This window comes from Macrosteles quadrilineatus, unplaced genomic scaffold (assembly GCF_028750875.1).
Source record: "Macrosteles quadrilineatus isolate MER2022 unplaced genomic scaffold, UCM_ALF_1.0 Scaffold_2__2_contigs__length_208266976, whole genome shotgun sequence".
NCBI classification, from domain to species: Eukaryota; Metazoa; Arthropoda; class Insecta; order Hemiptera; family Cicadellidae; genus Macrosteles; species Macrosteles quadrilineatus.
In genome coordinates, this window is record NW_026542595.1 from 90546046 (window position 1) to 90563002 (window position 16957).

The following is a 16957-nucleotide window of genomic DNA, read 5'->3' on the forward strand; positions in this document are numbered from 1 at the left end:
ATTATTAAATTTTTAGTGTTGAAAGAATGGAACAACAGCCAATTTGCTTATATACTTCTGTCTAAGGGTTAGCCAGAATCATCTAGTAAAATTGCAACAATCAGTTGTGTTTAGCTAATCACATTTTAAAATCATTAAAAGGCACTGCAAACTAATCAATATGGAACCGAATACATCCACAAAATAAAATAACCACTAAATATTCGGCACCCAACTATATCATTATATTTAGGATAATTGAACTAAAGCTTTGTTCAAACATAAATAGGGAAAATATAAATCACAATTCATTTAAAATAAATTTTAGTAATGCAACGTTCAAGCTTTTTTTGTAACAAATTTGAACAAAGAGTAAAATTTTCCGACAAGTATTACTTTATTTGTGCCTTAGACTACAGATAGAGCAGGTAGTACGAGACACAACAATAGCGTATCAGGGTCATGAGGCTCAGGTTTACACAGTTCCCGTCCGCCACACAAAAGAGACCGCGACATAAGCTCAACACAAGTAGAGGGGGTAATCCGCATGCAACGGAAAATAAACACTCACTATTGGCTAAATGCAAGTTCCCGGAAAGCTGCAGGTTGTACAGTTTGTTTGGATCATCCGCTTGAAACTATCACATCGTATTGTTTCGTGGTGTACTTACCTTTTTTCTTGTATTGCTTAGTAGGTTTCATTCAGTAAAAAATTGTGATAGAATCATAAATCATCGGAATAGTCTCGAATATCTATTAATTAAAAAAAATCACTATAAATCTAAAACATGTTACATGAATGTTGTCTTAGAATGGCTGAGGGGTAATCGTTATAACATGTTTACAGGTAATATAATACTTTGTTCAAATTAGTGTTTTAGTCAAATACAATTAAAACACACTAATACCCACTAATATTAATAATGACGTACTATATAAGTAATTTGTAAATGTATGATAAACGAACAGTTGGCCTGAGTAAAGTATTGTAAAGACATGTAAAAGTAATACAAATCTATTAGATGTTGAACACCTGCGCAGTATGTAAAAGGCTTAAGTGAGAAAGCTAAAACCCTCCAACACATAACGCTCGTGTAGTTGGTTTGAAAAGTGCCAATCGTCTCGACAGCCAGCTCGTGTTTTACAGCTTCAGGAGTAGCAGTCAAATTGGCATTTACTGTCAGATATATACGTTTGAATAGGGACATTGGTGTACCTAGCATAGGTGAGTGGCATGTGTACTAGAATGTATTCCTTGCAAACTAAAGTCAACTCGGTATTGAAACCCGCATGATAAAATCGAATAGCATTATAACCCTTATTTCCCTTACCTGTACATAAACCAGTATTGAAGATCAGTTGAGAGATGTTCTCAGGTCCCTCTTCTAACTTTTGGAGCATGTGATTGGCAAGCTCTCTCACTGTAATGAATGCCATCGTTGTATGAACTTCCATTAGTCCTTTATTGTGACCACCTTTTGATAGATCAAAATTTGATCGCTCGACATGTTAACAACTCTTTGGACGTTTAATTTGAATTCAAAACTTTTCTTTGTATATTCATAAACAAGGACAATAAGAAAATAAGCGCTTAAAATCCCACCCTTTGTCAATAATATTACGATTCTGTGGTTGGATATGAAATGAAATCTATATTTTTATAGGCAAAGGCAGGTGGTTTGTGGCCTTATTTAATCTGTTAATCTATCTATCTATGTTAGAATGTGTCTCTGAAACTGAAGCTAGAAGGTCACTGTGTTCTAGAGTGCTCCATTACTTCAAAGCAACGTTGGCAATAATAAACAGTAAATTAATTAAATTGTTTATAAAAACGTCTTGCTATTGATTTAAAATCTGTTGTTTTGAAACGATCTTCAAATATCGTCTTATTAGGTTGAATGCAACAATACATGTACTAAGTATCCCTTGCAATCTCATGTAATACGGGGTGATTTATTTCTGAATGGTTATATTTAAAGGAATGCATGCAACAATTGATCAAATAATTTTATATTTTCCCTAATACGGTCTTCTATAACTGCCATATAGAAATGTTTATAATGTAACTTTTATTGTAATATGTATTCATTTCATTGATGAAACACTTATTTATTCAATTATTTTGTTCAGTAAACTAAACTGCTGTATCCTTATGTGACTTTTATGATGCAACATAATGTCAGAGCTGCATGGGAAAATGTTACATTTAGTAAATTGCAGTATATCCAGGCCACTGGATGCACCGTTTATTTTTTGTAGCTGCACCATAAAGCTGCATGAAACCAAATTGTACGGAATTTGATAGGTAAAAGCACTTAGATCAAATTTCATGCCCATATTTCTAGAGTGTTTTTTCTTTTTGTTTACCCAAATTATTGTTGAAATAGAGCTATGTTTCAAGCGTTGCGGTCTAGTTATTATCATAGACTAACTAGTAGACTACTTTAACGTAGATTATTTATAACGAAAAATATTTTTGAATTACCTTTTGAAACATCGAAAAATATACACTATATATTATTTGAGTGTGTTCTATAAAATATTTACCAAACCATAAATGTATTTTCAGGAGTTAAAGTGTGTGTTATGTAATGGCTGGGGGCCACCAGTAAATAACACGGATGAACGTAGTCTGTGTTCCGGCAGATATGAGATATGTGTTTCCGGTCAACACCAGGTCATACACGAGTATTGATCTCAGATAAAACACACACAACACGTCCACATATTGTTGATACAACCATAAATATATGCACAAAACTGTAGACCTTTTATCCCTAGTGGATGAAACTAGTAGAATAACAGTACATACAAAACCACTGTAAAAGTTTATTGATCAAACGAATTTAATCTAACAGTTTAAAATACAGCTACAGCTCCGTTCTGTGACATCAATCCTTCACTTTGTTATACCTGTTAGTCAACCAGCCTATTTTTTTAGTTTTGAATATATGTATAATATTGCGTTAGAATAAAGAAAGAAATGTTCCAGTTTTATTTTTATTATTATAATGTTTTATAGCTTAGTTATTTCCAATACTACTATCATCATTTTCATTATAATTTGGAGATTTATAATTTATTATTAATGCATTTGAACAAGCAAATTGAGCAGATGGTCCATAACTATTGTTTTTGTACAATGTAAAAAATGTCAAACTATTGATGTGAAAATAAATTCAATTTCTGATCGATTGATACTTGCAGCTATAAGCGATATGACTGACTGCAAATAGTTTCACGAATTTAATATTTGAGCGATATTAATTAGGAACCATTAAATTGTTCTGAGAAATATATGAAAGTAATAATTTTTCAGTCTGAGTAGAAGTTTATTCTGGAAATAAAAACTGTTTAGATTGTTGTAAATTAAACATTATTAAAAGGACTGTCAAACTTAAAACTAATCTTAATTTTATAATGCATTTTAAATATCGTGTAGTAATAGAGTAAAACATTGTTGACTTCAACTGAAACATCCTTCACACGACAAGAATAGATAATCTAGCAATGCAATTATTAAACTAAATATTGTATTATTAGAATAATTTTTAATTTTAGCGTTTCTAAAAGCAGTCACAAACATAAACTCTAAAATATTTGTTTGTATTTTTACTGGCTTAACATTCTGTAACTCTTTTAGGGTCTTTTAAAAAGCCAACGTCAAAATGTAATTTTGCAACAGTGACTGATTGTGGAATAAATAAAAAAATATCCTATGGTTTAATGAAAGTTATAGTTCACGTTTTAATTTTCTATTATTACATTCAACGAACTATGGGGTCTAAAAAATGTACGATGATGTTTTTGTTTCTTCATACTACAAGAATATTCCATCGATTTACAAATAAAGTACCTGGCTGCTTTGGAATACCTACCAAATTTTACAGTACAATGTATCATCTTTGAATGTAGGTCTTCATTTAAAATTTTCTCATCTTAAAATCTAATCTTAAAATTCCACCTTAGTACGATTTCTTACATTCTTTACATACCTTAACTCAAACATTCTATTGATATGAGTTAGCACTGCAAAGTAGCAAGTATAGAAGCAACAACAAATATTTTGATACTTGTAATAATTGGCCTCCGCTGTGTCTGTAGTCAAACAAGCCTAGCGTATCGATTCTGGATGGCCTCCAACCCCGAGTTGACTAGTTCACTCTCACTCGGAATGGCCCACTTTTGGTAACACAACCCCTTTTATAAAATCAAGTTGAAATATCATGATTTGTCTATTAAAAATACTAATTTTAGATTATTTAATTCAATGTTGGACTTCGTCACATTGTTTTAGAACACGAGTAAAAATACACGTTGTTGACTATAATGGTTGGTGATTTCGTATACATTTTATGGCAATATGATTTGAATTTCCTTCGTTAGCGTATCACTTAATGAGTATTCTGTCATGATCGATGCATGACAGAATAACTGAACATATACGAAAACAGATTAAACAGTTTTCAAATGTAAATCCAAACGAGGAAATGTTGTACAACATGTCTAGTGAGGAATCAAGTTGTGAGCCAGTCTCGCCTTAGACAATTAGACGCCTCCACTCTCAGTTAATCCATCAACCGAGCTGTAAGCACCGAGTAATAATAAATGATCTTACTGAACGACGATGCCTTGCTGTTTTCGCAGTCTCACCATCAACAAAAGATTAAAGAAACATTTTACTTGGGCCGCGATTTTCTTTGCAATACAAAAGTTCATCTTAAACGACAAAACGTGAGATATACGTCATTTATGGTTGAAGACAAAGTATGCGATGTAGACTATTAAAACACTTAATGTAAATGCTAATTTTATATTGGTATTTGAGAACCCATTCTAGAAATCGTCAAACATAAAAGGTTCTTAGAACTGGTTATTTAAATATGCGTATTAGTTTAAAAAATCTTTAAGTACAAAGTTTAAATGTTATATCAAGCGATTCAGTAAATGAATTGTTTCAATTTTTGTACCGAATTAATAATTCTGTGACACTTATTTTTGCTAATAATTAACAGATTTCAGTTGGCGTTTTAAAGTTTGCAATTATTATTGCTATGATTTCTTAAGATACAAGTTTCAATATAAATATTAAGGTGAGAAGGTATTAACTTCCGGGTTTGTTTATTTAATATATTTTTAGAAGCTGTTCGGTCTTCGCAATAGCGTGATGATATTTTAATGTGTTAGAACGGCTTAGGAACCATTTAAGCTGGGTTTTCCTAGGCACGGAAGCGGAGAGCGGAAAAGAAATTAACATAGTGTTCCGCTCCGCTTCTAATGTGATAATAGTAACATTAAATTACCTAAGGCAAGTGGAGTCCGCTCTCCGCGTTCCTCTCTCCGCTCTCCACTTCCGCGCCTAGGAAACCCCGGCTTTACCCATCTAAAGCATATGGGTATATATTGTGTATATTTAAACGTTTCTATAGAAACATTAATAAAAGGTTAGTCCATAATTGAAACCTCTTGATATACGGTAGTTGTTTATTGAAAAAACAACTTTGAAAGCGGATTACATTTGTAATGTAAAGCAGGTAGAACATACCTGCAATAATAATACCTACCTAACAATTTGTCTTACCTACAAACAAAATTATAGTTAAGTAGTTATAGTTTGAAAATTACTACTTATTTCTTAGAAAAGCAGAGAAAACAATTCTATTTGGATATATTGCATTATGAATGTAAATTCTCCCTTTAAAGAAGCTGCATTATTGTCAGACGTGAAATTAGATCTTGTTAATGGAAAAAATGCGACAACTCGCTGTCTTGTCATGATCTCCAAGCGTTGAATTCCAAAGGTTTATTTTGAATATTTCGTTATATATTTTATAGGAATTATTGAAAGGTTTTTACTGCTTTTGGTCATGCAGAAACGCGACTGTTGTGAACTTAAGCTAAATAGCAATTGAATTTTGCTTACACTTCTTTCAATACTTTTCAGCCCAATACTTGTTTACAATTCTTTTCACGATTTGACTGAGAATCAGGTAGATGTTGATGATATAAACTCAATTTTAAGGTGTTTTTTTTCTGTAGACGCAAATTGTTTTAAAATGTTTCTTATAAAACAGTGCGTAAATAACCACAATACATATAAACTTATAATGGTTAAAAGTGAGCGTATGTCTGAGTTTTACCTTTGACTAATTATTTTACTCAATCACATAAAAAAACAACAGAACTGACTATTTTTAAATTTACGAGAATGCACATAAAGGTCCTAATGGTAAGTCTTTAAATGTAGCAACTTGATGCCTGGATCGATGGAACTCATAAGTAAAAAATAACACCAGTTTTAGAATCAAAATGGACGAAATTCAATCGACTGAGTGCCGTATTTTAAATAACTGATCAATGTCCAAAATACCTTTTTTTAACCGAATAAAACTGACAGGATGACTTATTATAAGCTATAGCATCTGTTATGTCCCTGTTGTGCCCTTAAATATATTAAATTAAAACCCATTTTGTTAGAGCCACTTCTTTCATTGTATTTAATAACAAAAACCAAAACTTAAAGTAAACATGAAACAATAATATATCAAACCAGATGACAAGCAAATAAACAAACTATTAATGTAGACCTCAGGACATCTCCCTCTTAAAGTTCTTCTATGAACCTCTTAGCAGGTTTAACAATTCTGGTAGGTCTGTGTATGGTTGAAGAATGATTATGTAGGTTGGATCTTGGTGTATGTGTCTGTCTTGGAGGAAGTGTCTGTGTATGGGGGTTTTCTTTATCAGGATTTTCTCTTTCTCCAGAGGAGAACATAGGGAATAAGAATTTTGAATTCCTGATATATCTTCCTCCCCTTTTTGTTTCAACATTATATTTCCTGTTCTCTAACTTCTCCTTGATTACCCCTTCTTCTCTTCGGTCCGATACCCAAACTTTAGCGTTTTCTGGGTAATCCTTGACCTGGGTCACTCTATGTCTTTTATTGAACTGTTGTTCCTGTTTCCTCTTTTCTTCCATTTGTCTAAGTCTATATCTATTGTGATTTGGAGTGGCTGGAAGTAGAGTTGCTTTATTCACTGGTAGATTTGTTCTTAAATTCCGTCCCATTAATAGTTGTGATGGGCTATAACCACATTCCTTTGGCGTCGTATTGTATGCCAATAAGCCCAGATGTCTATCCTTACACTTCTTTAATATGTTTTTGAAGATTTTCACACCACTTTCAGCTTGACCATTGCACTGATGATGGTATGGTGAACTAGTTTCCACTGTGAAGTCGTATTCTGATTTGAATAGTTCCCATTCTTCTGATAGAAATTGCACACCTGAGTCTGATCTAATTGACTCGGGGATGCCATGCTTTTCAAACGATGTCTTCATTGATTTAATCAATATTGCCGTTGAACAGTTAGATACCTTATATACATCGATGTATTTGGAATAATAATCCATGAGAATTATGTATTTATCATTGTTGAATTCACAAAAATCTACTCCGATTTTCTGCCAGGGTCTTTCAGGAACCTCTGTAGGAATCATAGGATGGCGAGGAGGCACTCTGTCAGCAATGCATTGCGGGCAATAGGTTACTTTTTGTTCGATGTGATGATTAATTTTGGGCCACCATACTGACATTTTAGCCCTTTCTTTACATCTTTTAATACCTTGGTGACCTTGATGAATATTATCTAACATTTCTTTTCTCAAGGATGGAGGAATCACTATTTGATTATTTCTCATAAGTATATCTTCATTGATCGACAATTCTGCTTGATGATCCCAGTATTCTTTTAATCTTTCATTTAATAGGTTCTTATTTTTAGGCCATCCTTGAATTGTAATATCTAACAATTCCTGTAATTCTTCTCTTTGATTTTTTATTATTACATCTAATTTATTAGATGATACTGGGATTGATTGAACTACTGTTCTTACACATGCTTCTGCTTCTTCTGCAAGTTTCTCAATATCTTCCTCTTCAGTTTTGTTGATTGGCGCTCTTGATAACGTGTCGGCAGTTGTTAATTGTTTTCCTGGTACCCACAATATGTCGTACGAATATCTCATTAATCTCATTTTAAATCTCTGAACTCTTAGCGGCAGTTCATCCAAACCCTTACTACTTAAAAGAGGAATCAGAGGTTTATGATCAGTTTGAATTTGAAACTTCAATCCTGTTATAAAATTTTTGAAACGTTCACATGCCCATACTATTGCATAAGCCTCCTTTTCAATTTGTGCATATTTCTGTTGAGTCGGTGTTAAGCTCTTTGATGCGTAGGCCACAGGTTTTAAATGTCCTTGATGTTCTTGCAAAAGTGTTGCACCCAAACCATAAGCTGATGAATCGGCCGAAATTATAGTTTTCCTTTTCAAATTGAATGGTATTAAGGCAGGAGTTGTTTGTAAACTCTTTAAGGCTGTTTTAAATGATTGTTCTTGACTAGGACCCCAAACAAAAGCCCTATCTTTTTTTAGTAGTTCCCTCAGTGGTTGAACGATATCAGCAAGGTTTTCTATGAATTTTCCGGCATGATTCAACATCCCTAGAAATCTCCTAACACTTCCCACATCACTGGGTGTGGGGAAATCGATTATTGCTTGTAAGTGTTTGGGATCTGCTTGAATCATACCAGAAGAAATAATGTGACCTAAGAATGAAATCTTTGTTTTTCCTATTTCACACTTGTCATTTAAGGTAACTCCTTCTTTTTCCAATTCTTGTAACACTTGGTCTAGTCTGCTGTCATGCTCGGGTTTACTTTCTCCGGTTATTAAAATATCATCCATATAACACAAAATTCCTGGGATGTCTCCAATAATACTTTTCATCCTGTTACAAAATATTTCCGGGGCTGTTGAAATTCCGAAGGGAAGTCTTTTAAAACAAAATCTACCAAATGGTGTTATAAATGTTGTCAATTTTGAGGAACCCTCATCTAGCGGTATTTGCCAAAACCCCGAATTAGCATCTAATTTTGAATACCATTTGGAATTCCCTAGACATCCAAGTAAGTCCTCAACAGTATTAAAAACGTTATTTTCTCTCTGTAAATGGTTGTTTAAAGCTGAAGGATCAATGCATATTCTTACACTGCCATTAGGTTTAGGTCTTACCACCATTGGATGACACCACTCCGTAGGTCCGCAAACTTCTTCAATGATTCCCGCTTCAACCATTCTTTTAAGTTCATTTTTCACTTTTTCTCTTAATGGAATAGGTATGTTTCTAGGAGTTTTTAACTCCATCGGTACCGCATTTTGTTTCAGTTTAAGTTGAGCTCCTTTCTTCATCTTACCAATCCCATTAAATAAACTTGGATATTTATTCTTGATCTTCTGTAGGTCTGTGTTGATATTCTGGTTGCTACAATATTCACTTGACTGAATGTCATTTTTAACTCCTCTGATGACCCTTAAGAACCCTAGGGCTGAGATGCATGGTTTCCCAATCAATGCTTCCTCTTGACCATTGATCACATATATTGTTTGACGAGTTGTTTTATTCTTATACTGAATTACACCTTCAAATTTACCTAAAACTGTTAAATACTTCCCCCCAGGTGTTTTTAAAACAATGTTTGATTTAGTCAATAATTTGTTTCTAGCCATTCTTGGAGGCACAATCGTCACGTCGGCTCCACTGTCAATCTTGAAATGTTCCAATTTCCCATCAAGTTTTACATCAATTTCAAATTCATTCTGTTTATTGTAGTTCCTTGTTGTCGCTCTTATTTTCTTAACTTCAGCTCTGTTAATGTAATACCCGTCCTCGCTTCTATTATCCTGTTCCAATCTGTTCTCGGTATTTTCCTGAATTTGATTCAGGGTTGGGTTTCTGTATTTATTGTTCTGATTTCTGTATTTATTATTCTGTCTCTTTTTACAACATCGGCTGAAGTGTCCTTGCAATCCACAGTAGTAGCATTCAATATTCTGAGCAGGACATTCCTCCTTAGGATGCCTCTGTCCTCCACAGTAAAAACAATTAGAAGTATATTGTCTTATGTTTTGTTTCAAGTTCGGATGTTTTTTCACTTGGTCTATTTCTGCAAATTCTTGTTCTCTTGATCTGTTAACAGTAATTTGTTGGTTCTTTATAATTTCACTTTGTTTCAATCTATTTATTGTTTCATGCAAGGTTAGGTCAGCCATCAGTTGAAGTTCCTTAGATAACTTTGAATCTGTTATTCCAACAATGAGTTTATCCCTAATAAGGCTGTCTTTCATGTCTTTGTAATCACATGAAGAAGCTAATTGATGTACATCTGTTATAAAATCGGATATCGGTTCATTTTGCTTTTGTACTCGTTGATTGAATTTCGCTCTCTCATAGGTCAAATTCACCCTTGGTGTAAAATACTTATTAAGTTTTTCCACCACTTTATCATAAGTCTTTTCATCTTCTTCTGTTACTCCTGCTGCTATTAATACATTTTCTGCATTATCACCCATGGATATTATAAGGAAATTTACTTGCTTTTCTCCATCTATTTGATCTAAATTGGTAGCATTTCTGTACCTATTGAACTTTTTTAACCATGGGCCCCAATCTTCTGGTTTAAAGGAGTATTTATCAATGAAGCCCAATGTTGCTGAATGTTGTGTCATTTTAGATGTTTGTCTTCTTACTGTTATATCTGAGTTTTCTGAGTCTGACATTGTAATGCAGCATATATATTAGACACCCTGTTACTCAATTTATTGGGTCTTTACCGCTGCCACCATGTTGTGCCCTTAAATATATTAAATTAAAACCCATTTTGTTAGAGCCACTTCTTTCATTGTATTTAATAACAAAAACCAAAACTTAAAGTAAACATGAAACAATAATATATCAAACCAGATGACAAGCAAATAAACAAACTATTAATGTAGACCTCAGGACAGTCCCTTTAACTAAATAAGTAACAGAAAATAAGGTCGAAAATATAATTTTAAACACAAATTAATTCTGTGACTGACTCAATCCACTCATATTTTTAATAAAAGATATTGGATATTGATGGTCCATGTAGATGGAATGACCACATCCGTATACAAAAGTCAACGGTAAATTTCTTTCAATTTTTTTACCTAGGACGTTAGCCACGAGCCCGGAATTGTGTTCCACATCATTTCAGGCTAGACCTAGGGGGTTGCGGAATATCACTTAGATAAAATGCATTGGTGATTTGACGGGATTTGAACCCGGGATCGAAGTCCTGCACTCTAATCACTAGACCAGCTCGCTCCACCGTCCATAAAAACATTAGAGTATATTGAAATTAAATTAAACATATTAAATAATGCAGATTGTTTGATTATTTATTTTGTCTATAGTTTAAACACAGAGGTAGAACTTTATACCTGCTACAACGAATCACTTAAAATTAAGTGACGCTTAAATTAGTTAACGTTTTCGTACTATGTTCGTTGGCTTATGTTATTGGTTGGTGTTTGATCTACATTGATAACATTTGTGTTTTAGTTAATAATATGGATATATTTCTTTAACGTAAGGTAGTGAAAGTTTTGTAATATTTTTATTTACTCTATGTCGTCAAGTTTTTTTACCTTTTCATTTCAAATCATGGAATGCTTATACGATAATTTGGCTTTTAAGTAAACCTTTATCATTTAAAATTAGAATAATTTAGTCACCGTATTTTCGTATATTTATCAGGGCAAATTACATGTAGCCTAATACTTTTACACCACTTCTTCGCATAAAATGCAAAAGCAAGAGCACGATGACTGCAATAAGAGCGTTGCAATTATACGTCAACCCCGTACGGAGGACAGGTACTCTGCTAGTGTATGAATTAAATTGATTAGTGTACATAAATATATTATTTATTTAGCATATTAATTTATGGGATTACCTTAGTCTATTTCAATACGACATTTTATTTGAAAACATCCTTTTATTAAGATAAATATATTAGCATCAAAGCAGACTTATGACTTAATATGATTTTGAGTTGGCATTTGTTCACAATAAAGAGAATATTTCCAAATCCACATTTTTTTCTACTTTGAAGCGAGTGCAAAAGAGCAACAAACGCTTACTTCAAAGTTTCTGTCGAGAATGGCAATGTCGGCATTATTCACTGCAGACCTGTTTCGCTTTAGATTTATTTTACATAAAAACTTTTTTATACTTAAACAAATTCTTGAGAATGCAATGAAAGAACCATTAGGTCTTCATGAAAGTTAGTGTGCGTAGGTGAAATAATATATTATTTCAACATTTTAATCAGAAAAGTGAATTTTGCATTGTTCATTTAAATAGGCATATTAGTCTGTGCTGGTCATGACATATAAAAACAAATTTCTTTCAAAAAGTAACACATAGCTTTTGAATATCATTCTTGTTTTTACTGGTGTAATGTATTTATTCAGATACATCAAAAAACATACTGAACATAATTTGAAATGATTAGGTATTTGAGATAAAGTCTTTGCATTAAATTTATTTGCATAGTACAGTAAGCCTCACCGTTTGATTAAAATATACCATTGTGTTAATTTACTACCAAATAATTTCTTACAGAACTTCAGAGACTTGCATTTGTTACATTTTATCCAAAATATTGAATAGGTTTAAAATGGCCAATTTTAACAAACTGAGAGGATAATGTAAACGTTTTAAGCGCTGCGTTGTATGGTTAAGTATTCAAGATAAACTTCACAAGCGTGCTTACCGCAGTGGTGTTTGGTCATGAGTCAGGAATTCATGTCCTGTATAGTGAATACAAAGCACCATAACGAGCGCCATACAATGTAATAACATATTGTGTTAAACAAGTTTTTATCTAGTCTAAAAGGGTTAGAAAATGTAATAGCTTAGCTTATTTTGTAGATACTTTAAATGTTAATTATATTGGAATGGAAATTACTTATCTGACTTTAAATCCTAACCAAACGACGGATATGAATAATAATGTAAATATGTTGTTTTTATTTAAATAAAACTGCATCGATAAAGAAAGACACCTTTTGGAACGAAGTTAAGTCCCAATGATTGTAAAATATTTATCATTTTATAACTGTACCCAATGTTTATCAATTTAGTTCACTGAAGTGTAACAAAATTCAAGCTTATTCAAGCGTAACCTTATTGTATTTCAAATATTATTATTTACGCAAAGGTTGATTTTAATTTGGTATGGGACAGCGACGTTGGTATTTAACATTTTATGGTTCGATGTTATTATGAATCAAGGTTTGTCAAAGCTATATATTACTTTTTTTTTCATCAATGAGTTGGCAGAATAGTAAGTTTATCAAATAAATTAATAATTATCTTTAGTACAAGGGCTGGCCTAATTTAGGGCATCTGAAAAGCTCCAGTCACATCCAAACAAGCTACTTCAAATTTGATACTCAGGTATTATTATTTATTTCATCCACTACTATTTGAGCCGATCCCCACTTCTATGGGACGTTTGGTTTGTCCATAGTATTTGAAAACGTTATGAAAGAAAATTGATGCTTCGGATAAGCAAAAATCGCGTACTGCGATTAGATATGGTCTTAGTCGTTAACAATTTTTGAATTCCATCGCCAGTTAACGGATAACAATGAAGTAATGTGATTAGACATAGGAAATAAGTGCAAATACTGGAAGGAGTTTGAAGGTAGTCTTAAACATTTGTAAGATTTTTTCTATCCAGACCGACCGTTGTCAGACTGTAGTCAAAGCTGAAGGAGATTTGCGGTGGGGCTGAAAGAGAAAACAATTTCAAACTAATAAGGAACGTCTCAATAAGAATATCAAGAACTGTGATCAGCTCAGGAAGTCTGAAACATGCCAATTAACAAGTAAAGTTTCATCACATCTGTGTATCGATAGGAACTGCTAGTTTATATTGAATGCGGCGATTCTTTAGCTTAGCTTTCACAGTTACGTGAATTAAAATGAAGTATTATTTTATAAATATCTTCAGGTCTTATCACAATATTATAGACAGTGAAAATAAAAATGAAATGGAATAAAGAGTAACATAGTACCTAGTGTTACATAAACTGCAAAATAATCAGTGAAATATTGTTCAATTAATTAGTAATGGGTCAATATATTAGTATGTCATGCTTTAAGTATTGGCTGACGTAAGCCAAGGAAGGTTTAATATTTTCTAATAGAAAACATGATGCAAAATCTTGTATACAAATTATAAGGGCTTTTATTCACTGTGCATAAGGTGTTCTGTTTCAAATCAAAATTTGGTTACATTTTGCGAATATCAATCTACTTTCCAACGAATATTTGTCGAACCCATCCTGAGGGTGCAAGCTTTGATGGGATTGTGTCAACACAAAGAGTAGTTGTGTTGTCACAATAAGATGAAAGTAATATGAGTCTCAGAGGCTCTAACACAATCCCTTTTGAAATTAAACTGGATATTTGGTATCTTCTTGGAATTTGGCATGTTTAGACAAATAAAAATGTAATTAAATAATATTAACTTAAATTTATACTTTAACGTTAAGATAAAGCATGAATAAAAACATAAATATAAATACATTTTTAGGGGTAGAAAGCCGATTTTAACAGTTTTTTCTTGCATCAGTGTGTATTTGATCCTATTTAGCTACAAACGTTGATAAAAAAAAACATTAAAAATATTTTAACTCCAACATGCAGTATTTAAAAAAAAATCTATATAAATAAAATTACAGTTTTGTCTGTACATTGCGTAGAATCATGCAGTTTTTGGTTATTACGTTTCATAGACTAAGGAAGCCAAAACGAGCCTTATCTCAATTTTTGTCCGTCTTTCTGTTTGTATGTTTGTCTGTCTTTTCTGTCATTTTGTCTGTAACGCCAAAATGTCATTTTACGCGGCCTGCTCCGAGAAAACTAGAGTACCGATCAAGATTCAAATCATTATTCTGTATTCACTGTATTCGGTGAGAGACTGTATTTTAAAGACAATTGCAAATAAGATATAGCCTACAGTAAAAATATTTTATTACACGTAACGTTGAATTATAGGTTGGACAAGTTTTGGTTACTTAGTTTTATACCCCACTAAAAGATGTAGAAAACATGAAACCGTTAATTTATTCAGTATAAATAACTACAAATATTCCTAGCTTCAATGTCATTTAAGAATAGTTGGACTGACGAGTTCCAATATAGCTTTAATAATGATTATTATTTTTACTAAAAGGTACGATACAGATTCGCTGTTTTAGGTACTCTTTTGTTAATCAACCCCAGATTGCTGATTGAAAACAATACTCAAGCTTTTGCGCCAAAGAAAAAAAAGTAACAGTCATTATTACAGACCTGCATTAACGTATTCGTGTAAAGTCCCACCAGAGAGGTTTAACGGAGATCTACATCTACAATATTTCATGTAAGATTTACTTTTTTCAATCTTTTAAACATCCTAATCTGTTACTTAAACCACACTCTGGCAAACTTCTCACGTGTGTTAAACCAACATTACCAGTCTAGACAGTTGATTAAACAAAGCTCGGTTCAAATATAGCTTTCCGTTCTTCGTTTCCATGGCAACGTCGATAACAGAATCGTGGACCACATAAATAAATAACAAAGTTGTTGTGAGCCTTGATATATTTATTATCTCATTTGATACGCTACTGAGAAGGATAAGTTTACTCGAGTCATTTCCTGCGAATGTAGTGGCTAGTTTGAACAATTACCGAGAAGACAATATAAACCAACACGTCCACAACTATTGTACTATTAACACTTCAAAGTTGATTGGCAGTAAAATGTTTTTAATAGATTTATTTTAATGAACCTTTATTAAGTTAAAGGATTTTTAACAATAAAACTAAGATAATAATTATTCTATTCTTACAGTAAAACTTGACGACTTTTTGAAAGTTCTATGCCCTTATTATGAAAGTCATACCAAACCAACTAGCTACGTATGTGTATAAAAAATTTGTAGTTGTAACAAATTAATTTGTAGTTAATTATTGCGCACGTTTTTTTTTTTATTTTATGAACAGTTATACGGTTTTTATAAACACAAACTTGGTTAATGCCAACAAACACTCATTCTATAGACATGTATCTATGGCATAGATCTTCAGTTCTGTATTTTTAATTTATATTTTCAGAAAATAATTACTCTTAATTTACGTTTAAATTAAGTTTTTTTAATTAAGAATTAAAATATATTGTTAACTATTTAATTTTGGTAAGAATGTTGCTACTTAGTTTCAATGTTACAAGGAACAATTTGCAACTGAAATAATAATCTATTACAGGTTTTACAAGGTTTTTTTTATCAACTTGCTAATTCAAGTCAAGTGAAAAGTAAATTTAAAAGCCTCTTTACCGGGTAAGCCGCTCCAAGTGTAATTAACTTTTAACCTGCTCTTCTTAACCCACGTGTCTTTTATAAAAAGGTGGTAAAATGAGGCGAGGAAATGTTTCCGTTACACATGTTTGCGTCTGAAAGTGTACACATGTGTTTTTATATTACAGAATATTTCGAATATGGTTGGAGCACAGTAGGCTAAATATTTACTAAGGCTACTGATAGATACAAATATTTGCAATACATTTTTAAAAACAAATCGCTTACCATTAAAAGTTCAATGGCAACAATATTTTATAGACAGGAGCAAGCTGGTCTAGTAGTAGAGGGCGGGATTTCGGCCCTGAGTCCCAAGGTTCAAATCCTGTCAATCACGAATTGATATTACCTAAGTGATAACGCCATTACCCCTTCTAAATCCAGCCTAAAGTAATTTTTAAATATAGTTCCGGGCTAGAACCTAGGGGAATGAAAATTAATAACAAAAATAAAAATACATAATAGTAATCTTTCAGCGAGTCAATATAAAATCCTCAAAACCAAACACTCAACTCATGAATTCTGAAAATCAATAAGGTAAACGAAATCAAAACGATTAACTTGAAACCCAGCTACTCGTTCAGTTTCTGGTTTTAAGCTCAAAACCATTTGATCGGATTCTCATTGTTGTTTAATAGCTCTTGAGATTTTATTGAAAACTTTTGTACGCCTGCTTAACGACCCAGCAAGC

At 32.5% G+C, this 16957-nt stretch overlaps 2 protein-coding genes across 2 annotated transcripts; both read right to left on the bottom strand.

Annotated features, from left to right (window-relative positions):
* Positions 1-6583: 6583 nt before the first annotated feature.
* Positions 6584-8017, bottom strand: LOC128984575 (uncharacterized protein K02A2.6-like). Its single transcript, XM_054403914.1, has one exon. The coding sequence runs from the start codon at positions 8015-8017 to the stop codon at positions 6584-6586; it is 1434 nt and encodes a 477-aa protein (XP_054259889.1).
* A 92-nt stretch (positions 8018-8109) lies between these two features.
* LOC128984577 (uncharacterized) lies at positions 8110-10603 on the bottom strand. The gene is made up of 2 exons (XM_054403915.1): positions 9035-10603; positions 8110-8115 (listed from the first exon to the last, which is right to left on the bottom strand). The coding sequence occupies exons 1-2, from the start codon at positions 10601-10603 to the stop codon at positions 8110-8112; spliced, it is 1575 nt and encodes a 524-aa protein (XP_054259890.1).
* Between the last annotated feature and the right edge of the window lie 6354 nt (positions 10604-16957).